The 25833-nt window shown below is 40.1% G+C and overlaps 1 protein-coding gene across 5 annotated transcripts in view; it reads right to left on the bottom strand.

Annotated features, from left to right (window-relative positions):
* Positions 1–25833, bottom strand: part of gphnb (gephyrin b) — a 123301-nt gene that overhangs the window by 44729 nt on the left and 52739 nt on the right. For all 5 annotated transcript variants that reach the window (XM_030721792.1, XM_030721794.1, XM_030721795.1 and 2 more), the window contains exons 5-8: positions 25361–25455; positions 24818–24884; positions 8447–8719; positions 6408–6542 (exon numbers count right to left, since the gene is read on the bottom strand). In XM_030721792.1, the coding sequence (XP_030577652.1) occupies positions 6408–6542; positions 8447–8719; positions 24818–24884; positions 25361–25455 (570 nt within the window). The remainder of the gene's footprint in view (positions 1–6407; positions 6543–8446; positions 8720–24817; positions 24885–25360; positions 25456–25833) is intronic.

Raw genomic sequence — 25833 nt, 5'->3', positions numbered from 1 at the left:
TGCTAACACAGGACCTGTGTGTGTTTATGTATGTTTCTGTTTGGCAAATAAGTGGCCCCTTTGCTTCTGTTTTGCTCTGTGAGCTGAGGTGTCGGACCGGCATGTATGGAAACAGCAGCAGCAGCTCTGGCAGCGACAAGATTAAGACCTACTTCATACCTTCTCCTCTCAAAGCCACCACACAGCGTTGCCAACAAGACCCAGCTAACAAACTAACAGCCCACAGTGGCACATGAAATGCATCAGTGAACAGAGCCATTCTGGCTCTGGCTCCGGGGACATTGTGTACATACTGTCAGCAGCCGCTTGCAACGTGGGAATTTCAAAGAACATATGGCAGCTTGTCGCTGGGTAAAAGCTCACGTCAGAATCTAAACAAGCTAAAAGCTATACCTAGAAAAGCCATTAACTGCCTGTTATCTGCCATTCACAAAAACACACATGCCCAGACATGCACAGCACACACAACCCTGACTAATGTGGCTGCCATGTGATCATGACAGGCTGGCGATAACTCAAATGGAGTCAGTTACAAAGAAAAGTGGAGAAACACGTGTGCTTGGATGGGAAAGAAAAGGGGGTGAGGGCTACCTCACTGCATTAGTGGAGCCAGCAGCAGCATTAAAGCTCCCCACTGTCCAATTATTTACAGCTCCACACTCTGTGGCTCAGTCGAGGTCAAAAACACCTTGGCTAAGTCTGAGACTCTCTGAGCATGATCAGTGGGATAGGCGTGTGATCACCACAAGCTGTGGAGCAGAGCATAGTGCAGAGGAAAAAACCACAGGAAATTTGGAAAATAAAAACTATAACACAAATGTGCAGAGCGTGCAATAAACTATTGACTAGCCTCAATATTTGAAAAGAGCCTCAAGCCTGCATTCTTTCTAATGCCTAGCAGGGGGCGACTACTCTGGCTGCAAAAAGAAGTCAGGATGGGTTTATGGTTTCAATCACTGGTTTCCAGTTTTATTCATAATAACATAACATTCATTTTGAAAAATATGGGCCCATTTGGTGTCAAAAAGGATGAAAAGCAGGGTATTCTTTAGGTTCTTAAGGTCGTGGCTACCGTGTGATTGATCAACCCCACACTGCTTGGGGATGGGGACAGCCTAAATGACAGTCTCAAGGATTCAAAAGTGATTCCACAAATTCAGTCTATGGAGAAACCACACACCTGAATACTCCAGATCTGCAAACCTCTGCGTTTATATAGGCAGTCACATTTGCTGATGATCAGTTAATTGTACGGATTTGAACAGCAGCACCTGGCTGCTACTTTCCCTATTAATTCCTGTGGAAGCAGTAAGGCTGAGATCAGTTTTTCACATGATTGTAGATGCTATCTGACAGTCTGCTCACTGAAAATTCAAAGACAATTAAGATCATACACTGCTGGTACACATATACCTGTAGTGTATGGGTGCCAGCAATCTACATCTATGTTAGTGTTGTTCAACTTTTTAGTGCCTTTGCTATGTTCATAGAAAACAATAGCCTACATACGACCAAAACTACTCTACTACAGATCATGTGCAAGCAAAACAAACTTTTTTTTCAAACTTTTTGGGACAAATTAACAAAACATTTGGAATCTTTTTGGCGTCAGAGAAAGAAAGAAGAGAATCTCCAGCAGTTTCTACTTGACTTGGTAAAGAAACATTATTTCTAAGCTAGTGTTAATGTGTTCATATTTACACCCACCAAAATAATAAAACCCAGAGACATGGAACAGTGCAGGACCATTGAACTTTTCAACAAAAAACTGATATTTACATACGGTCACCCTCAGACCTTCAGTATAATGCCTTGCTCAGTGGCATCTTGGCAGGACAGATATTTTCACAAGGATTACACCTCAACACTTTTCCAACTCACTACCATGTCATGACCAGCTGCTCACTCTCTCCCATCTTTGCGGGTTATTTTTAGTTGCTGAATGACTGTATATCTTTATATATCCACATGTTCAGTCAGCCTGTTAGAAATTAGCTGCAATAATTTATTGTCTCTCTGACCTTTCACCACTCCATGAACACCCAAACACAGCTCAGCAGAAAGAGAGAGGATGCTTCATGGCTGCTTCCTCCGTTGCATGACCTGTCTATGCACCCGCCCTCCCTCCTTTGCTAACATTCCAACTCTCTGTTCCCATGGCAACCCCACTCATCTATTCCCATGGCACCTGCCTGCTGTCCGGGAGACACATGGAGACGTGACACTGACAGATGAGGTGAGAGAGAAAGAGAAAGAAAAGGAAGACAGAAAGAGAGACTTGACGCCATTTGGCATTTTAAAAATCCTGCAGGAGAGATCAGTTAAAACAGTTTTTTCCACAAAGGATTGTGCAAATGTTTAGTTAAATAGCCACAACAAGACAATGCAGGGGGGAAAAAAAATGGGATTACATGTGGACAACATGTTCAAGTATCCCATTAAAGCAAGGACTGAGCAAGTGGATAAAACTGCAGTGTAACCAGCTAAATAATACTGTTAGCATCCAAGCATAAAAACCACAACCTGCTGTCTCCATAAACACAAAAAACACACTCACACACAAACACATAAAACACATAGAAACAAACACTAAACATACATGGAAACACATACACTTTTGATGCTGTGACACAGAAACCGGTCATTGTGTTTGTGTGTGTGCTGTTTAGTTCACATAATCACATATACTAGTAAAATCATATTTTAATTGAGGAAGACACACACGCAAAAAAAAGAGATAGAAATGTTAAAGAAAGCACAGCCCTCTCTATTAAAATAAATAAATAAATGATGAATCCCAATTAGAAACCCTTGATTTTGTCCAGAATCCCTACTCCTGTCCAAGCCCATAAGCATTACTTGTTTGACTCAGAGCATGATAAACACAACCGAGCGGTGGGAGATGAACAGTGGGGCTAAGCAGAAGGGAAAAATAGGCTAGGGGGAGCCTTTGTTTGTTCGTGTGAGCACGCATATGTGTTGCTGGAAGTGTATGTCCTTGTACTTCTATCCAGTGAGAACCAAACACACATTCTGATTTGGTGCTTGCATTGAGTTACATTTAGAATTAGTATATACAGTCAGATTTGGAGTTGGTTTAAGAATTGAATCAACCAATGCAAAAAAGATGCTTTAAAAAGCAGTGAAAACTAAGTGAACTTTAAGCATCAGAGTTCCCTCTTGACCTTGACAAAAAAAAAACACTCAAGATCTACTTACCAGCTTTTTGAGGTCAGTCAGTGTCTGCAGCTTGCTGACATTCAAGCTCAGTAGCTGTCATTACTGTATTCACACCAATTTTAATATTTGTGTTAGCTTAAAAGTTAAAAAGTAGTTAAACATTTTGGGCAAAACTTGAATGTAAAAAAAAAAAAAAAGTGAAAACACGTATTGGCTAGGCAAAGAGCCTTGAAAAATGCTTTGAACATTGCAAGAGCCATCAAAAACATTCTCTCATAGTGAGTTTCCCCCTCTACATGCACAGATAATATTGGGGATTTTTTCATCACTTTTATATTGATATTTACTGTCACTATTTCTTTATCATGTATTAAAGTATATTAGACACACACACTGAATTAATGAACACTGAATACGTTAAGGTTACTGGGGTAAAGGTAAGGCCTATTATATCTATTACTTATACATGCTTAAGGCCTTGGTGGGACGCAGGAACATCTCTGTTTCATATGACCTTTGTAACCTCATGTTGTATTTTAGGAAGTCTTATGACAGGTAGGCTCCAAAAAGTGGAGTTCTGCAGACCTGCCTGTGTTTTTGTAAAGTAGATTAGCAGAGGTTTTAATAGAAAGAAGATCCTTCATTATGACACCTGCCAGCGCTGTTGTAAATCATTGAAGTATCCTGGTGACGTTTGTTTCTTTAGCCCACATGGGACAAGAGTTGGCAGAGCCTCAACAGGTAATTGGTTGGGGTTTAAGTTTCAGGGGTTGAGACTTTATGTAAATTAGGAGGGGTCAAAGGCAAGTGGGCAGTTACCATCTTTAAGACACAAATGTTGGCCGCTCTTTGTCTCACTCTCTTACTTTTTTGGTCTTTCCTTTCCTGTCCTCTTCTTCTTCTCTTCCTATTTCTGCATCTTTCTCTGTCTCTTTGTTTCTTTCTTCTTCTCTCTGTCACTCTGTGTGTTTATCTCAGTCTTAACTATGTTACTGTCTGTGTCTCGGTCTTTGTCTGTGTTTTGTGTAACTAAGATGTCTAATAAACAGCCTGCACCGGAACCTGCTCATCCCAGTGATTTTTTGGAAACTCTGGATTTAATTGGATTTGAATTTTTGGCCAAAAGGAACATGAGGACCCCTAAAATTAGGAACCAACAATTATAAGTCAAAATATAGACAATTTAGTATTTTTCGGTCTTTCTGTTCATCTTCACTCACTGTTACTAATGTTCGATAAAACCATAGACTGTATATAAAAGATGGATGCAGCCATTGTGACGTCACCTCCTGGTCTCATGGTGAACCCTCAAGCTGAGTATTTTCACGGGTGTTTTAAAACCAGACATGAGGAGCAAAGCATAGATATGATTGAGAAACACAAAACACTGCACACTCATAGGCTAGCAACTTGCCAATCACATGGTAAAACATACCCTTCTTGAAGGGGCATCCACACAGAAAGTGACAAGCAGCCATGTGGTGACCAGAGACCATAGAAAGTCACTTCAAACAAAGACAGGCAAAATAACCGCTGGCAAGGTGAAATGGACAGGTGCTGAACTGAACTTTTCTCAACTTTGAAGTGACAGCCAATGAGAATGACAGATACTGCTGATTGACACAGAACAGGATGGTAAATACATTAGATTAGTATTACTTAGACAACTGGAGCCTGGAAAGTATGCTAGCAATCAATCACAAAGCGATCCACAACAAGCGAGTTGCTTCTTGTGAGAAAAATTAATCTGTCTCAAAACCTTCTGGTGTATTTCTACTGCACCAATGAAAGTGTCCTCACTCACAACATCCTGACATAGTATGGTAACAGCTCTGTAGAGAATAAGAAGGCACTTCAGAGAGTCAAAAAAATTGCACAAAAGATTACCAATGCGCAGCTGCATGCTCTTGAAGACATATATATACATCACGCTGCCTGCAGAAGGTATGCTGCATCCTAAAGGATTCATCTCATCCTGCACACTACAAGACTAAGAAACAGTTTTTATCTATCTGAATCTGAATCTATCAACACCCGGTGAAGTACTATATACTGGTATTTAGTTACTTACTATTTATTACACAATCTTATTACACATGTAATAAGAATGAGGTTTAAAGCACTCCTACACTGGCTTAACTTTTCAAACCTGCAAAGCTACAGCCATCTTTTATTTACAGTCAAATCCTGTAAGAGCAAAGAAAGAGTCAACCAAATCTACACCTGACTCCCAGTTTCTCTGTACTTGTCTTTTACTTGAATATTTCCAAGTTTTGATATTTTATAGGGTACTTATACCTTACAGCTATATTTCAGAGTATTCTATTGTACTATTCACTTCACTACATTCACAGTTTTTGTTATATGTATATAGAAGTAGAGTTGAATGTACATTTTTTTTTAAAATGTGCAAATTTGCTGGTTTTCCTTTGAATGACTTGGATAATTTAGTGGTTCGGGCTGTGGGTTGGAGAAAGCAAGCACTGTGATGGTGTCATACTGAGCTCTGGATCTATTTTATGAATTTTTGTAAATCATTCCTCTTACATAGATCCGCTGAAGGCATTCACTTCACAAAAAGTCACAATTTAGAGATTTTGACCCACATAGTAGCCAATCAGGAGAATCCACCAGATCCAGTTTTACTTCCCTGATAGTGAGAAACCGCACTCGGTTTTCAGAGAACCGCAGTTACCCTGGTAACCAAACATTCTTTAAGGATTATAAGAACAAAGCTCAGCATAAATTAATGATTTTTAGAGATGCTAGTTAGCATTTGACCTTTTGGACAGAGTTGGGTGGTCTGGTAGATAAGTTAATTAAGCTATAGGTTGTAATGATATCTGCATTTTCAATGAAAATCAATCATGTTTCACGTAACAGCTTTATAAAACAGCTACTGAGCTTATGTGTCTAAAGATCTATCTGAATAATAACTCCATCAGTAACAAGAGCTTTGGTAAAGTTGTTCCAAGTGTGGGCAAGATTATTGCTACTGCTGGTCTCCTAATTTTTATATTAAAAGTAATAAAAATTATATTATGGTTAAGTCCTTTTTTTCTAGATCTGTTGTTTGTAAGTTTTTAACCCACTTTTACTTAAACAAAATCCTACAAGCATCAAGACAGTATTTCTCACAACCGAACTGAAAACCTGATTTGGCTAATGGTTAAAATAGCATTTAGGGTCAGGTATTGGTCCACTGTGTGTCCTGTGTGTGTACTTACTTTGGGTGTGGGACAAGAAGCGGTAGAGAGGCGGGAGGTCGCCTGGGCACGGGGTGACTCTGAGGGCGTGGTGCTGAGAGAGGCTGCATCCCTGGGCAACACCTGTACACCCCGCGAGATAATGGAATCTGGGATCTGAGATCACATGCACCCAAACACAAACACACACAACCAGCCGCAGACACACATGCATATAAACACCATGCACGCAGATACACAAGCACACATGTACACACACACACACACACCATAAACCCATAACACACATACTGATATTGAAGAATCAGAAAGTTACACATGCATAATTCCTACAGACCTACACACACATAAGATGACCATGAGGACAAATTATTCCAACGTTTGTAATAGATCAACCAAGGCAGAAATAGCTAGAAAAATATGACGTGCAGATGAGAATACTGACGTGACTGTTTGGTGGAGTCTTACCAACATCTATCTATGACCGGACAATTAGGTGAGATGTTAGACTGACAATGGAGTCATTAAGCAGGGTCCAGGCTGCAGACTGGAGAGGTATGGAGACATACTTCTGTTAAGTGTGGACAGAATACACACACACACATACACACATGCACGCAAAGGCAGACAGTCATGGCACTATGAAGATATGTTAAAGTTGCACTGTTTTTTACATCTTGAAAACAAAGATGCCCTTCACTTTTTAATAACAGGAAGCTTACAGCATAATCAGATGTGTTTTTACATTTACAACTGATAAATATTTTAGGTTGCATTATATTCCTTAGAAGTAACCTAAAACTTTCAAGCAACTTTCTGACTTGCAAAGTTAAGAAAAACACTCCATCACAGGACTGCAGAGGTATCTGCATGCACACCTCAGAGGTCTATGTTAAAGAAGCCAAAGAGTAAATAGAATTTGTATTGAAACCTTTAACCTACACTATAGATTTAAACTTCATACTGTGAAAATAAACACTATGGAACCCACCCTTAGCTTCCCATTTTGCAGTAAATTTCTTCTGGTAAAAATATAAGCAAAGGAGTCAAAAGAGTACTTGTGGAAACAGCGCAGGATGGAGGGTATGAAGCAGGTTCCACATTTAGCTCATGAAGTTAGAGAAAAACAAGCCAAAATAAAAAACAAACAAACAAACAAACAACCTCACCCCCCAAGTAGATCTATCATGCAGAACTGCTACACTATATGGACAAAACTACTGGGCCACCTACACATTACTCCTACAGGAGATTTTCAGCCATGGAAACCCAAGTCATTGAAGCTCTTGGTGCACAATTTGTGCTGATGTTAATGCCAGAGGAGGTTTGGAACTCTACAGTTACTGAGTCAGCAGAGCGTTGGAGACCTTCATGCACTATGTGCATACTTGAATTCAGTGAGATCTTCAGAAAGACCCACTCTTTCACAAATGTTTGTAAATGCAGACTGCATGGCTAGGTGTCTGATTTTATACATCTGTGGCAATGGGACTGAAGACACCTGAATTCAAAAATTAAGAGGTGAGGCACAATACCTTTTGTCCTCACAGAGTATCTGCATTCAGCAAAGATAAATATCACGACAGTATCTTATCTGCCTGGATCAGCAGCAATTGTGCACAAGTGCTTTCAATTTCAACCATGAAAATCCAAGAAAGATCAGAATATACTTTGTAATTGCTATTCATACAAGAGTTAATGTCATCCATCTGTATTTTGTTTACTTTTGTCTTCCCCTAAAGACATTCACTCATTTATAATTCTTGTAATGTACTTGCTTTACCATCTCCAACCACATTGGGGTTGTACAGTGGTCCTGATTTCTCTTTAATAAATCTGACTGGTGCAGCCTTTGTTATATTCAGTTCTTGCCTTTAAATCATTTTGATAACAACTTACTATTGCTAAAGTACAACCTACGGCACTTTTAACATATTCTCGTATGAATGACTTGTGAACATGTAATGATGATAGTTTGAAATGGATTAAATCATATCTGAGAAAAATGTAATTTTCATGGAACAACCAACCCTCCCCTCTCCTCTCCTCTGTCCTGGTACCTTGGCGGCAATGGATGCGGCGGTTATGTGGGAGGAGGAGCTGTCCTCGGTGGACGCCACGCCGCTGTCCTTCTTTTCCTCGTCCTCCTCCTCACATTGCACGCCTTTGTCCTCTGTCTGGCGGCGTGGTGAACTGTTGGGAGGCGGCGAGAGGGGCGGTGGTGGTGAAGGTAGGTCTTCCAGTTCATCTGCTGCCTCCTTTACCTTCACCACTGCGTCCCGAAGGAGGTCGATGGCGTGCGGCAGCGCTGGAAGGATGAACTGGAAGCATTCCTGGAACAGTTTAAGTACAGTTGTCCTAATGAGGGTTTAAATCATAGCACAGTCCCATCTAATAGCTGCCAGCATGAAGAAAGTGAAGATTGGTTGAAGAAATTCAAGTGTTATGACCTGAACTTGAATGACTTATTCTGTCAGTAGAAGAACAGATTTACACTCACCACCGTACCTTCTTTCACAGATATCTGTATTGGTTTTTCTGTTTTTTTCTCCCTAATTATATTAACATTTCTCTTTTCATAATTTTTAATAAATGTCAAACAAGTGTCAATACATATTAAAAATGTCAAACGTGATCTGAAGTAATACAATACTGTGCAAAATTTTTGACCCACACTTTGGGGGGGCTGTGGCCCTGGCTCAGGAGGTAGAGTAGGTCGTCTACTCATTGGAAGGTTGGTGGTTTGATTCCTGGCTCCTCCAGTCAAAGCAGCCGGAGTATCCTTGGGCAAGATATTGAACTCCAAGTTGCTCTCTAATGCAACCATTGGAGTATGAATGTGTGTTAATGTTAGATAGTAAGCTCTTAGCTGTAGAAAGAAGTACTTGTGTTTATGGGTAAATGCAAACGTGTTGTATAAAGTGCTTTGAGAGCTCAGCTACAGTAGAAAAGCGCTATATAAGAACTTGTCCATTTACCATTTCTTCATAACTTGTTTGCATAGAGCTGGACTTGCTTGAAAAACTTTAAAGTGGTCTTGAGCAATAGATCTTCAGGCTTCCTGAAGGTCTTTCAAAGTTTTTCTTTGGACATTTGCTGCTTTTTCACTCATTTTTGGTCCAGTCCTTGGACAGGACTTGTAAACAGTATTTTTAGGCACTTGTTACTGGACTAGTAGAGGACAAAAGAAAAAGTGGCAGGCCTAAAAAACTATCTACAGCAGGTGTACAGCATCTGAAAGCCATGAGCTTCAGAAATAGAAAAAAAAAATCCAACAAACACCTGACACCGGACCTGAGAGAGACATCTGGACCTTCAGTTAATCCATCTACTGCTGAAGCCTCATCAGAATTGGTATTAATGAAAGCTGTCAAGAAGCTATTCTTAAGGAAGGGAAACAGGGAGAAAAGGCTGAAGTATGCCAAATTACACAAGAACCGGACTGAAAATCAGTAGCAACAAGTCTAATGAAGTGAAGAATTCAAATTTGAAATTTTTGGTTCACATTGTTATTAATATGTATGGAGGAGGTCAGGAGAGGGGTAGTACAGTGAGTGTAAAACACAGTGGAGATTGTGCTATGGTTTGGGGCTGCATCTCAGCCTGTGGTGCTGGAGATCTTGTCAAAACTGATGGAATTATGAATGCAGAAAAGATTTTGATCTGCCATGCAATACTATCTGTAAAGTGCTTGATTGGCAAAGACTTTTTGACTTTTTTTTCTTTTACGTTGTTTGACATTTTTCAGCATGACAATGATCCCAAACACAGATCCAGTGCAGTAAAAGCATACCTGGAGAGAAAAACACATAGTGGAACACTATCAGTCATGGATTGGTCTCCCCAGAGCCTGGACCTCAACATTATTGAAGCAGTGTTGGATCATCTTGACAGGACAAAAGGCAGCAAAGATCCAAACAAGAGCTTTGAATGTCCTTCAAGAAGCCTGGAGAACTATTCCTGAAGACTACTTAAGAAATGACAAGAAAGCCGCCTCAGAGAGTTCAGGCTGTGTTGAAGAATAAAGGTGGTCATACCAAACACTGACTCTGAAGCTTCTTCGAACTGTACAAACTCTGTTTTTGCTTTATATACTGTATTTCCATGTATGTTTGCACATGGTTTGATAATTTGCTTCACTTAGGTCCCCTTTCCCCAGCAAAATATAAAGGAAATGAATGGTGACTCAAGGATTTTGCACAGTTCTGTAAGTAAAAATGTATTCAGGTAAGAGTTGGGAGCAGCAGATTATGATAGGTATGATAGACCAAAGTGCAGGAAGTGATGCATTTACATTTACCGGCACACAGGAAGCTCCTAGAGAAAACATGCAAAGATTGTAACTACATGAGGAAAGCATTTCTGTAATATACAGTTTGTGAGATTTTAGGGCACATAGTACTGGGAATGTGATACACAGAGGTGTGACCTGTTTAAGGCAGAAAGATTTCCTCTGAGGAAATCACAGCGCCTCCCCCTGGCTACATGTCTATTAGCTTTTGCTCTGGTGCTCCTTTCCTCTCAGCATCCTTCCCAGTTTCCTTCTCCAATGTCTGTGTGTGTGTGTGTGTGTGTGTGTGTGTGTGTGTGTGTGTGTGTGTGTGTGTGTGTGTGTGTGTGTCAATGTGCCTGTGGGCTTCTCGGCTAAACGCTCCGTTCTCCTCACTCCCAAGACAAGAGCTAATCTGTGAAATTATTTATCTTCCTGTGTATTTCAAGCATTGAGGAGATACATTATTAATTGCCCCCGCACTTTACACTGGCTGTGAATGGGCACTCTGCTGTCTGCTTTAATGTGTGCATTTCGGAGGCTGCATTAAATCTTATAATTAACCTTGATTTGACTGAATTCAGATTCCATAAATCCAAACAGCAATTCATGCATGACTGAGATAACATCCTTCACCACTGTGCATAAACCATACAGAAAGGAGGGCAGAAAGATCCAGAACAGTAGATGAAAGCCAGCCTGTCCTGTTGCGTAGCTGCAAGCTAACCTTTGCACCCTATATTCCCATCTTCTCTCACACATATTCTTTCAAAACCCCTCAGCAAACAGTAGGCTGTTTATGCCTCTCGCTGCTGTGTTTGAAGCCTACATCTGAGCATTTTTGGAAGATGTAGAGAAGAGAAAAGGGCTGGGTGGGCTTGAGGTGCACAGAGGACGGACTCAGCGAAAGAAGGCGTGAGGACGGTGTCAAGAGCCTGGATATGTTCCTCTTTTCCAGTGTTGTGCATTTAATGCATGCTGGGAATTTTTTTTTTTTTTAGGTACATCAGTAGTGTTTTTTTTTCTGTTCTTATTCCCTGTTTTGTCCTGGAGGAGAGTAACTGTCAAGAACACTAAAGAGCAGAATCCCTGGATATACTGCCAACGGATCAGAAACACGAGCAGGAGAGAGGGATGGAGGAAGAGGGGAAGGCATTGCTGTTCTGAAAGGGGGTGAGAAAGGATGACAGAGAAAGAGAAAAATCGTGAGTGAGACAAGAGAGGATGAGATCTCAAGAGATAAAGAGATACGGAGTAGAAGAGAGTGACAGAGATTCACAGAGAGAGAGAACGAGACAGCGAAACAGACAAAAATAGGAAAATTAAAGAAAGAAAGAAAAAAAACATATGAAAACAGTAAAGAATAAATGCTGGAGAGTGAAAAGAAGAAATAAAGAAATGGCCAAATTATAAACACTTCTCCAGTGCAACTTGAGGACATGCTTCAATTTCTAGATCAATAAAGTTCCAAGACACAAAAATATCAGCTGCTCCCAATGGTACATTTTTATAAACAGCTGATCATGTGCGTTATGGGCACAGTGTTGATAATGGGTTTAATCTCCCCTAATTTTAAGATTATTGTGGTTCATTTCAACTTGCTGACTGACCTAACTGCCTTGCATATATGGCTGCTCATGCAGTTTCCTCACATGTGTGAGTCTGAGGTTATACTGTCCTCTAATGGCACGCAAAGCTAAATGCTAAAAGCTACATTTTAAAGAAAGATTTTAAATATATCACGGACAATTTTCTTGGTAATATCTTAGGTATCTATAGGTGCCAGCATTTAATTCAAATGTAATGAAGAGAGGCTTAAAGCGCAACAGGACAGAACCGAAACACAACTGCGGTCACCAGTTGTCACCTTGATTCACCTCCTGAAAATAAGCTGAAAAAATACACTCTAATAATACTGTGTGTATCTTGTAATTTTATTCTTTCAATTTGGAAACTTTTTGCTGCCACTTCTTTTTCACCAAAGCTATACAGGAAGCTATTCATAGCCTCCCACACGTAAACAAACCAAATGGCTGTTTCTGTCTGTGTTAATGCTGAGTTGGACTCAGTTTGATGTGATTCATGTAAAATTATGCTTACTTGAAAAGTGGTAAGAAGCTTGAACAGCTTGTCCTGCAAAAGCCTTCACTTCCCCAAATCTTTAAAATAGAATTGGTGAGTGCAAAGTTAGTACGATTCATAGAGTCAAAATAGCCCCATTTAAGGGAAAATGTGCTTTTCACTTGTTAAATAGTTGAAGCCACCATAAAATAAGACCAAATTTTTTTGCAATTTACTGCAGTGCCCTCAAAAATTATTTATTTATAAAACTAAAAGAGGCTGAATTTGCCTGGAATCGATTGGTGGATAAACAGGAGTTCAGAAAGTATTGAATACATTGTTTTATGGGTTCACAAGCCAAAAAAGTTAGAAACCTCTGACCAATAGCAAAGATGATATGAGTATGAGTCTCTAGAGCCATGTTTGGTTATACCTATTATACCTGTGACAAAAGTTACGTGTTTTAAAAGTGTAGGTGTGAGATAGATGGGCTAATTTTAGTGTTTAGTTCAATTTTATTTATCTAGCACCAATGCACAACAACAGTCTCCCTCAATATTACAAGTTAAAGACCTGACAACGTTAAAGAGAAAACTCCATCAATCAGATTGTTTGCTAATGCTATGCAGTAGTGGCTCATAAATATCTCAGGATGGAAAAGTAAAGTTGAGGTGAGAGAAATGCTCAGTGTATGATGGGACGTCCCCCAGCGGCCTGAGCTTATAGCAACATAACTAAGGGATGGTACACTGTCACCTAATCCAACCCCTAACCATAAACGCTGTCAAAAATGAAAGTCTGAAGCACAATCTTAAATAACCTAAGAGCTACTGTATTTTTAAGCAGTTACAGAACACAATTTATAGAGGACTACCAGCTTATTGGTTTTGAGGCTAAAATCATGTCCTCACCACCATTGTTTTAAAGCCTCTTTACAATGGGGACAGAATTAAAACATCAACAGCACATATTAAGAATTCACTATACAATAACTAAAGATCTAAAGTATGCGGCTGCAAATACTTTGGATTATATCTGCAGTATAAAAGAGATGAAATGAGGAACTAAAAGGTGTGCAACTGACAGCTGGACACAAGGGGCTTCATCCGGCTGGCTCAGCTGGACATCCCTGTTATCTTTATGACAGGAGATCATTGTAATAAAAGCCCGCAATGGGCTGCCTGTGCCGTTAACTTTAACTGAAGACTGTTGAGGGAGACACTAATATGGCAGCAGATGGGGAGAGGTGGTGTAATTGATTGAAAGAAATACTAAAATCGATCAGGAGAAGCGAGCGTGTAACGAGACAGAGACAGATGCGCAGGTGAGCACGGCAGAGCGGGAGAAAAAGGGAGAGGGTGGTGAGAAGGAGACGCCACCTGAAAACCTGTTCACACATGCGTAAAAGCAAGAGTATGTACAGGTTTACATTACAATACACAAATATGAACACATATGAAGTCACATACACAAATAAAAAAAAACATATATTTATAACCCCATCATGGTGTTAATACTTCAGTGTCAGATCGTTCACCTGTAAATTACAGTAACTGCTTTATAAGTTTGCACTGTATCGTCACTTTCCCAACTCATTGCTTCACTGTCTGCACTATTCACTCGTGGTGGGTGTTTTGACCTGGCTTACCCCAAACGTGCTGGATCAATTTTGTAATTATGTTCATGCAAATAGGCTTACTAGAATTTGGAAGTATATTCAATTATATAGCAATGATCACAGGTTTTCTGACTTTTGTACATGTGTATTTACTGTTGTTTCAGTTAGTTTCCAATTTGGGGCTGCAACCAACTGGTTACCCAGAAGATGAGCATCTAACATGCTCAACCTCTGTGTGACCACTTTAATCACACAGCACTTGCACGCCTGGTGGGAGGCAACCTGTCTCCAAACAATCACAGTCCAACTTGATTGCAATCGCTCTCAGACACACTGGCAAATGATTGGAAATTACTGCCATCTAATTTATAAAAGCAGACAGATTACCAACACATTGCAATCAGTCTAAGTCAGTCTGCACTGATGAGTGCAACTCATCTACGCTGCATTTCTTTGCAATAAAGGTCTTGACTCAACTGGTCGCCAACTGGTTGCATTCTGATTATATTCTGATTATATTCCTATATAAAAGTAAGGTTGCCATGTGCCTATGTCAGTTTGCATCAACTACATTACTATTTGTTAAAGAGAATGTTTTTATCATGATCCTGGGCTGTTTGCCCCACATTTTGTGTTTTTTGTTCTTTGATATTCTGTTAAATGTATTATGTTGTGTTTCCTAGTTTGGTTCTTAGTTTGGATTTCTGGTTTATTATTTGGTTGTGGATTGTTTTGTGTATATTACTGTGTTTTGTGTTATCCGCTGTCTTTGTGTCAAGTTCATGTGTCTCAGTCCTGGTCTATGTTTAGTTTCTTCCTGTTTTATTAGTGTTCTCGTCTGTTCTTTGTCAGGTTGTCAATTGTTCCCTGTGTGGTGGTGTGTCCATTTGCTCCATGTCTCACCAAGAACATTCTATGTTCTGGATTACTTGCCTTGTTTTGCCCCGGAAGGAGTTTTGCATCTTGTTTTCATCTCAGCAGTGAAGTAATTTTAGTTTACGTCTGTTTACGGAGTCCTGCTTTTGGGTCCTATTCTGCCTGTTACACCTCCTGTCATGACAGTTTTTGACATAGTGTCTTACCAGTGCCTCCCACCATTTGTCATCCAAGCTGATTCCCAACTCTCCTTCCCATACGGATTTAACCTTGGATGTTGAAGAGTAAACAGATGAAAGGAGCCTCACGTATACATTAGAGATAAATGACTTTTGATGGAGATCAGGACATAGGAGTTCTTCCCACACCTGCTTAGGGGCTAGCAAGAACAATACCACAGTTTCTGTGCTACTACTCTACGATTTCAGGCCTCTTTCCCACCAAACAATAAAGTCGTTTATGGAAGCAAAATTGTGTTATCAGGATCTGAATTTTAAATTGGATATAGAGGCAGAGTTAAAGTGCTTCCTGAACTGATACCAAATTTTGAATGTGGAACTTAGCACTTGGTTATTCAAAAGACAGAAGGCTTTGTTGGTATAGAGGAAATGATCAGAGCCAGTATGGAGGAAGAGGCGCAAGACTGCACTTCTAGTTTACACCACAAGAGGTCCGATGGGTTGATCCAAAACAGGGGTCGGCAACCCGCGGCTCATCCAGGCTTAATCTGCGGCTCTGTGCGGCTCGCGGAAGTAAATTATAAGTATCCAGTTGAAGTGCATTTTATTTTTGTCAGTTCGGTTTTTGTTGTAGTTTTAAATTGGAACATTATTGTGATCTTGAAATATTAAAATAAAATCATTTTATTTATCTATTTATTTATTTTCGTTTCTCTTTATTTTCGTCACTCGAGGTAGTGACGCATATATTCCGCTAGTATTTGCGGCTCTCACTGTTTTGTTTTTTGTGGAAACTGGGTTCAAATGGCTCTTTCTGGATTACAGGTTGCCGACCCCTGATCCAAAAGGATATCTTTTGAATATTTGCTGACCAGTTGGAAGTTAGGTAGGGATAGTCCACCATTAAATTTATGGCAAGTAATGGCAAGACCTTGGAGTTGATTGAGAAACATTCACTTTTGGAGATATTAATTTTATATCCAGAAAAGGAGCTAAATCTCCTTAGAACTGACAAAATTACCGGGATCGAGCTGTTCAGATAGGAGATATATAAGAGTAAATCGTCTGCATAGAGAGACAATTTGTAGTGGTAAATCCCAGCAAAAGTAGGAGATGATCTTAAGCAGATTGCCAGCGGCTCCATAGCAAGAGCAAACCATAATGGAGATAGGGGCCAGCCCTGTCTACTGCCCCGGGACAGAGTGAAAAAATTAGAATGTATATCATTCGGGAAAACGCAGATGAGTGGGGATGTGTATAGCAAATTTAGCAAGGGCCATAAATAAATAATTCCATTCAACCCTGTTGAAATCTTTTTGGCATTAAGTGAAATGACTATTGTGGGTATTGCGTTAGTAGATTTAGAATGAATGATGTTCAAAATGGTTCGAACATTGTAAAATAAATGGCAACCCTTAATAAATCTAGTTTGATCTTGTGTGATAATAGATAGGAGTATGTTTTCCAATATATTGGCCAAATCTGTTGCAAGGACCTTAGCATCCACGTTAATCAAAGAGAGGTGTATATGAAGTATATAGCTCAGGATTCTTATGCACACAATAACATCATATACAAACAGTGCAAATAATGTTTGCACAAAACACAGGGAGGTAATGACTAAATGCAGATATGTCTGCAGTATGCAACAGTATGCAGAAACCAAAGTAAAGATGATCTTCAGGAATTACTAGCATAATGTTAATATTGAAACTACTGATTATTCACGAGTCAGCGATGAATCCTTGTAATGGCCTAACTGTCTGCACTTGGAGAAAAGGGGAACGTACTGAATATGTCCCGTCTTATCTGGGCGCATGTGCGAGCTGTCTGCTGCAGCCCTTAGTCTTTCTAACAGTTAAACTTATGCTATCCAGACAACCATTATAACACTGTAACCTAACTAGGTACAACACTAAAGAACCAGAAGTCTACCACTGACTCTCTTCTATATTTTGTCTCAAAGAAGGTATTTTGCAGAGAAATATCAACCTAAAATTTGAAACAAAAGTTTAACACAGTAACCGTTAAAGAATAATTTAATGAGCTCCAAATTTCTCCCACTACCAAAAAGGAAAGGTCTGTGTTCACTTTCTACATGAACAAAACATAATCTCTTATATGTTTCTTTCACACCATTCACTCACTGATGGTGGCAAGCAAACATGTCAGATACAGGCCTAATGAGCTGGAGAAACTAATGGTTTAATGGTTCCCCCAGAGGGCTGTACCACAAAGTAAGTTCAGCATTGCCAGGCTTTCTTTACGTTCAATTCAATTCAATTCAATTCAATTTTATTTATATAGCGCTAAATCACAACAAACTGTCGCCTCAAGGCGCTTTGTATTGTGGGTAAAGACCCTACAATAATACAGAGAAAACCCAACAGTCAAAACGACCCCCTATGAGCAAGCACTTGGCGACAGTGGAAAGGAAAAACTCCCTTTTAACAGGAAGAAACCTCCAGCAGAACCAGGCTCAGGGAGGGGCAGTCATCTGCCGCGACCGGTTGGGCTGAGGGGAGAGAAAGACATGCTGTGGAAGAGAGCCAGAGATTAATATCAATTAATGATTAAATGCAGAGTGGAGTATAAACAAAGTAAATAAGGTGAATGAGAAACAGTGCATTATGTGAACCCCCCAGCAGACTAGGCCTATAGCAGCATAACTAAGGGATGGTTCAGGGTCACCTGATCCAGCCCTAACTATAAGCTTTATCATAAAGGAAAGTTTTAAGCCTAATCTTAAAAATAGAGAGGGTGTCTGTCTCCCGAATCCAAGCTGGAAGCTGGTTCCACAGAAGAGGCGCCTGAAAGCTGAAGGCTCTGCCTCCCATTCTACTCTTAAGTATCCTAGGAACCACAAGTAAGCCAGCAGTCTGAGAGCGAAGCGCTCTGTTGGGGTGATATGGTACTATGAGGTCTTTGAGATAAGATGGTGCCTGATTATTCAAGACCTTGTATGTGAGGAGAAGAATTTTAAATTCTATTCTAGATTTAACAGGGAGCCAATGAAGAGAAGCCAATATGGGAGAAATATGCTCTCTCTTTCTAGTCCCTGTCAGTACTCTAGCTGCAGCATTTTGGATCAGCTGAAGGCTTTTCAGAAAGCTTTTAGGACAGCCTGATAATAATGAATTACAATAATCCAGCCTAGAAGTAATAAATGCATGAATGAGCTTTTCAGCATCACTCTGAGAAAGGATGTTTCTAATTTTAGAAATATTGCGCAAATGCAAAAAAGCGGTCCTACATATTTGTTTAATATGTGCATTGAAGGACATATCCTGGTCAAAAATGACTCCAAGATTTCTCACAGTGTTACTGGAGGCCAAAGTAATGCCATCCAGAGTAAGTATCTGGTTAGACACCATGTTTCTAAGATTTGTGGGGCAGAGAACAAGAATTTCAGTTTTATCTGAATTTAGAAGCAGGAAATTAGAGGTCATCCAGGCCTTAATATCTTTAAGACATTCCTGCAGTTTAACTAATTGATGTGTGTCATCTGGCTTCATTGATAGGTAAAGCTGAGTATCATCTGCATAACAATGAAAATTGATGCAGTGCTTTCTAATAATACTGCCTAAGGGAAGCATGTATAATGTAAATAAAATTGGTCCTAGCACAGAACCCTGTGGAACTCCATAATTAACCTTACTGTCTGAAGAAGACTCCCCATTTACATGAACAAATTGGAGTCTATGAGATAAATATGATTCAAACCACTGCAGTGCAGTACCTTTAATACCTATAGCAAGCTCTAATCTCTGTAATAAAATGTTATGGTCAACAGTATCAAAAGCTGCACTGAGGTCCAACAGGACAAGAACAGAGATGAGTCCACTGTCAGAGGCTGTAAGAAGATCATTGGTAACCTTCACTAATGCTGTTTCTGTACTGTGATGAATTCTGAAACCTGACTGAAACTCTTCAAATAAACCGTTCCTCTGCAGATGATCAGTTAGCTGTTTTACAACTACTCTTTCAAGAATCTTTGAGAGAAAAGGAAGGTTGGAGATTGGCCTATAATTAGCTAAGACAGCTGGGTCAAGTGATGGCTTTTTAAGCAGAGGTTTAATTACAGCCACCTTGAAGGTCTGTGGTACATAGCCAACTAATAAAGACTGATTGATCATTTTTAAGATTGAAGCATCAATAATTGGAAAGACTTCTTTGAACAGTCTAGTAGGAATGGGATCTAATAAACATGTTGCTGGTTTGGAGGAAGTAACTATTGAAGTTAACTCTGAAAGATCAACTGGAGCAAAAGAGTCTAAACAAATACCAGCAGTGCTGAAAGCAGCCGAACATGAAGAATAATCTTTGAGATGGTTATGAATAATTTTTTTCTCTAATGTCTAAAATTTTATTTGTAAAGAAATCCATGAAGTCACTACTAGTTAACATGAAAGGAATACTCGGCTCTACAGAGCTCTGACTCTTTGTCAGCCTGGCTACAGTGCTGAAAAGAAACCTGGGGTTGTTCTTATTTTCTTCAATTAATGATGAATAGTAAGATGTCCTAGCTTTACGGAGGGCTTTTTTATAGAGCAACAAACTCCTTTTCCAGGCTAAATGAGCATCTTCTAATTTAGTGAGACGCCATTCCCTCTCCAGCTTTCGGGTTATCTGCTTTAAGCTGTGCGTTTGTGAATTATACCACGGAGTCAGGCACTTCTGATTTGAAGCTTTCCTTTTCAGAGGAGCCACAGTATCCAAAGTTATACGCAGTGAGGATGTAAAACTATTGACGAGATAATCGACCTCACTGGGAGCAGAGTTTAGGTAGCTGCTCTGCACTGTGTTGGCACATGGCACTGAAGAGCATAACAATGAAGGAATTAGATCCTTAAACTTAGTTACAGCACTTTCAGAAAGACTTCTACTGTAATTAAACTTATTCCCCACTGCTGTGTAATCCATTAAAGTAAATGTAAATGTTACTAAGAAATGATCAGACAGGAGGGGGCTTTCAGGGAATACTGTTAAGTCTTCAGTTTCTATGCCATATGTTAGGACAAGATCCAGAGTATGATTAAAGTGGTGGGTGGGCTCCTTTACATTTTGAGAGAAACCAATTGAATCTAATAATAGATTAAATGCAGTGTTGAGGCTGTCATTCTCAGCATCTACATGGATGTTGAAATCACCCACTATAATTATTTTATCTGAACTGAGCACTAAATCAGATAAAAAGTCTGAGAAATCAGACAGAAACTCTGAGTAGGGACCAGGTGGACGATAGATAATAACAAATAAAACAGGTTTTTGATTTTCCCAATTAGGATGGACAAGACTAAGAGTCAGGCTTTCAAAAGAATGAAAACTTTGTCTGGGTCTCTGATTAATTAATAAGCTGGAATTGAAGATTGCAGCTAATCCTCCTCCTCGACCTGTGCTTCGAGCATTCTGACAGTTACTGTGACTCGGGGGTGTTGATTCATTTAAACTAACATATTCATCCTGCTGTAACCAGGTTTCTGTAAGGCAGAATAAATCAATACATTGATCAATTATTAAATCATTTACTAATAGGGACTTGGAAGAGAGAGACCTAATGTTTAACAATCCACATTTAATTGTTTTATTCTTTGGTGCAGTTGATGAAGCTGTATTATTTATTGTTTTTGAATTTTTATGCTTAAATAGTTTTTTGCTGATTTTAGCTTTGGTTTTTGGTGGTCTGGGAGCAGGCACCGACTCTATGGGGATGGGGTTTTGGGGGGATGGCAGGAGGAGAGAAGCTGCAGAGAGGCGTGTAAGACTGCAACTCTGCTTCCTGGTCTCAACCCTGGGTAGTCAGTTTTTAGGAGGGTTAATAAATTTGGCCAGATTTCTAGAAATGAGAGCTGCTCCATCCAAAGTGGGATGGATGCCGTCTCTCCTAACAAGACCAGGTTTTCCCCAGAAACTTTGCCAGTTATCTATGAAGCCCACGTCATTTTTTGGACACCACTCAGACAGCCAGCGATTCAAGGAGAACATGCGGCTAAACATGTCGCTCCTGGTCTGATTGGGGAGGGGCCCAGAGAAAACTACAGAGTCCGACATCGTTTTTGCAAAGTTACACACCGAGTCAATATTAATTTTAGTGACCTCCGATTGGCGTAACCGGGTGTCATTACTGCCGACGTGAATAACGATCTTACCAAATCTACGATTAGCCTTAGCCAGCAGTTTCAAATTTCCATGAATGTCGCCTGCTCTGGCCCCTGGAAGACATTTGACTATGGTCGCCGGTGTCTCTAGCTTCACGTTTCTCAAAACAGAGTCGCCAATAACCAGAGTTTGTTCCTCGGCGGGTGTGTCGCCGAGTGGAGAAAAACGGTTAGAGACGTGAACAGGTTGGTGGTGTACCCGGGGCTTCTGCTTAGGACTACGCTTCCTCCTCACCGTCACCCAGCCGGCCTGTTTTCCCTGCTGCTCGGGATCTGCTGGGGGGGAGCTAACGGCGGCTAAGCTACCATGGTCCGCACCCGCTACAGGGGCCTGGCTAGATGTAGGATTTTCCAGGGTGCGGAGCCGAGTCTCCAGTTCAGAAAGCCTGGCCTCCAGAGCTACAAACAGACTACATTTATTACAAGTACCGTTACTGCTAAAGGAGGCCGAGGAGTAACTAAACATGTGACACCCAGAGCAGGAAAGTGCAGGAGAGACAGGAGAAGAAGCCATGCTGGTAGTGAGTCGGCTAAGGGCTAAGCTACTAGCTGAGCTAAGCTAGCGAATTTCTAAAAACAAATAAAGTGAGTAATGTGAATACAGGTGATTCAGCAAAGAGTATGCTATTTAAAGTAGGTGAAGATTACACTAAAATATGTTATTATCCAGATAAATCGAGTTATACAGATATAACAGCTAACAGACAGCAAAACACTGTGCTCCGAAACAGGAACAGGAAGTGATACAATACCGCAGTGAGAGCCAACACCAAGTGACGTTAGCTGGCTTAACAAAACCTAAACATCAAAAGCCCCAGTCAAAATGAATGTGTATTGTGACCATGGTTATCAACTTTCTCTGTTAACCAAGGTTTTATGCTTCAGGAGCTGGGCATGCTCACATAAAAGGGGGAGTTCAATACACCATTTGACCCTTCTTCCTCACAAAATGGGCCGACCGTTGCCGCCTATTATCAGATAAACAACAAATAAAGAGCTATAACGAATAAAAACAAAGAAATGTCAAAAATAAATGCTGGACCAAACACAAAAACATATTCATACATTTTCAGCATTACCGAAAGAATGCATGCAAATTCCAGTGACAATGAGGTATTACACCACATGAAGCCTTGCTGTAACTTTGCAGCAGGACTTCATCTGTTGGTGTCAGTAAGATATAGCTCAAAGGTTTGCACGTATGAAAGTTATGTGTTCAGCAGAGAATCTATATAGCAGAGAAGCATAGTGTAAATAAAAGAATTACTGAAAACATGGCACTTATAACCCATTTTTAACTAAAAATGCTCCAAACCAGGGTATGTATTGAGCATAAGTTACTATAGTGATCTAGCCAAGTAAAGCTCGTCATCAACTATATATGCACACATATATACAGTGCTTGTTAAATCATGAATTAACTGTGATTGTTGGACAGCTGAGTTAAATTTCACTAGCCACACCCAGGCCTAATTACTGCCAGACCTACTGACTCAAGAAATCACTTAAACAGAACCTGCCTGACAAAACAGACAGGTCTCAAAAAACAACACAACATGCCATTATTTAACAATTGAGAAACAAAGTCATTACAAAGTAGTTTCTAAGGCTCTGGGACTCCAGTGAACCACAGTGAGAGCCATTATCCACAAATGGAGAAAACTTAGAACAGTGGTGAACAGGAGTGGCTGGCCTACCAAAATTACTCCAAGAGCACATCGACGACTCATCCAGGAGATCACAAAAGAACCCAAGGCAGCATCTAAAGAACTGCAGGCCTCACTTGTCTCATTTAAGGTCAGTGTTCATGATTCAACAATAAGAAAAAGACCGGGAAAAAATGGCATCCATGGCAGAGTTCCAAGGAGAAAACCACTGCTGACCAAAAAAAAAAACTGCAAAGGCTCATCTTACATTTGCCAAAAACATCTTGATGATACACAAGACTTTTGGGAAAATATCCTGTGGACTGATGAGAGAAAAGTTCAAACAGTCAAACTTGGTGGTGGTAGTGTGATGGTCTGGGGCTGCTTTGCTGCTTTAGGACCTGGACAACTTGTCATAATTGATGGACCCATGAAATTTCTGGTATTCTCATGAATACCAGAAAATCCTGATGGAGAATGTCATTCAGTTTGTGCTCTGAAGCTCAAGCACACTCGAGTTATGCAGTAGGACAATCATCATGAAACACACCAGCAAGTCCACCTCTGAATGGCAAAAAATACAAAAGAAAAGAAAAGAAAAGAAAAACCAAAATGAAGGTTTAGGAGTGGCTGAAATTAAATCTGACTGAGACGCTTTGTCATGACCTTAAAAAAGGCTGTTCATGCTGGAAAACTCTCCAATGTGGCTGAATTAAAACAATTATGCAACGAAGAGTGAGACAAAATTCCTCCACAGTGATGTGAAAGACTCATTGCCAGTTATTGCAAACTCCTGATTGCAGTTCTTGCTGTCAAGGGTAGCATAACCAGTTATTAGGTTTGGGGGGCAATTACTTTTTCACAAAGGGTCAGATAGGTTTGGATAGCTTTATTCCCTTAATAAATTATATTCTAATTTTAAAACTGCATTTTGTATTAACTCAGATCATCTTTGTCTGATATTAAAATTAGTTTGATGATCTGAAACATGTAAGTGTGACAAATATGCATAAAATAAGAAATCAGGAAGAGGCGAACACTTTTTTACAGCACTGTATCCCTCTCCACACACACGCAAATAAGCTCTCAGATATAATCATTGTCAACTATCCACTGTTGCACTACACTATGCTCTGGCTCTTCTATTGTTTCCCAATCCTTATTGTGTTTTTTTACTTTTGTAATCCAGCTCTCTTTGTCTCCTAGACTCTGTGTGCCAGCCAACCATCAGTTTCCTTGCCCGCCTGTGATTCTCGTCTCAAGTTTACATACCCTGTTTGCCTTCTCTCAGACGGCTTCTTCTTTACACCGACCACTTGGACCCCTAAACTTAGCATTCCCTGTTGTGTCTAAACCTTTTAAATGCTGGCCCGTTGTTTCTACATCCTGCTTCTGTGCCTGCCAGCTCTGGCTTTAAAAATCATAACACCCTCAACTCAAGGAAGCTTTCACATAGTGAGAGAAGTCGAGATTATTGTGAGCCATATGTATTTGAGCCACAAAAATATGAATGTTTTATATAGAGTTTATCCCTTATTTCAGGTGAATCTGTTTTTTTTTTTTGTTTTTTTTTAACATCCACAGGAGAAAGCCCATGATGTGCCTGCTTGCAGTGTCTCCTACCTGGGAACCTTTCTTGCTTCCTGGTAAGTTAATAATGAGTGTCTTCCCTCGGATACCACACACAGGTCTGTAAATGCACAGAGAAGATTTAAATGAATACAGCAGAAGAAAGTGCATTACTGCAAGAAATATGCTTAATTATGGTGATAGTATACAAATAGGTTGGGGGGGGGGTCACATCTTCTGCTGTAAAACCTCATCTCAGTGCATCAAGTGATAAAAATAAAAGGGGTTATTCTTCTCTTAAACCAACAGGAAGGAGGCACTACTGAAAGAAAAAAAAACCCTGCCTAATTACCTACCTTGGTTATGTGGACACATCTAAATACAGTAATTTTAATGTCAGGTCCACTGAAATTTTAACTTTAGCTGTGCTGCAAGTTCAGTCTGAGCTTAGACTCACTACTTTAAAGTGTGATGCTACTTCCAAATGTAATTTATAAAAACCTTACCCCATGTAAGGTTGATAAAGGAATTACATAATGAAATAAAAATGAAATATGTGTGTTTCCGCTGTCTTGTCTGTCCAAAAGTGTGTCTGACCTGGAAAGCATGCCTAGCGGTGTGACGTTGAGGGATCCCATCAGCATTGCCAGAGACATCCCTGGAGCCTCGCGCTCTATCACCTCCTTAGTGGCCTGGAGAGACAGGAGCGAGAGGGAGAGGAGAGTGTGATCATTGTCCAACCAACCATGTGAGCTGTGCCATGTCAACTAAAAACATTGCTGCCGTTTCTTCTCTGCGAAAACTGGAGCAACATTCATTAGGGGAAACGGTATAATTCAATCTAAATAAAAGTAGGGGTTTATATGCTGTAAAGAGACAAGTGTAAAGATTTGATGGAGCTAAATGTCTGCATGCTTGGAAGTGTTTAGTTGCCACTGATTCTAACCTGCTGTCAAAAGCTCTTTTTCACACATGCACTGAAGCCCTAAACCTTTCAGAGCCAGAGCACAACAGCGCTGCATGTGGAGAGACATATGACCAATGCAGTCTTATCAGACATTAAACAGTCT

Source organism: Archocentrus centrarchus, chromosome 24 (assembly GCF_007364275.1).
Source record: "Archocentrus centrarchus isolate MPI-CPG fArcCen1 chromosome 24, fArcCen1, whole genome shotgun sequence".
NCBI classification, from domain to species: domain Eukaryota; kingdom Metazoa; phylum Chordata; class Actinopteri; order Cichliformes; family Cichlidae; genus Archocentrus; species Archocentrus centrarchus.
The sequence above is the reverse complement of the archived record's forward strand: the minus strand, read 5'-3'. Positions and strand labels throughout refer to the sequence as shown.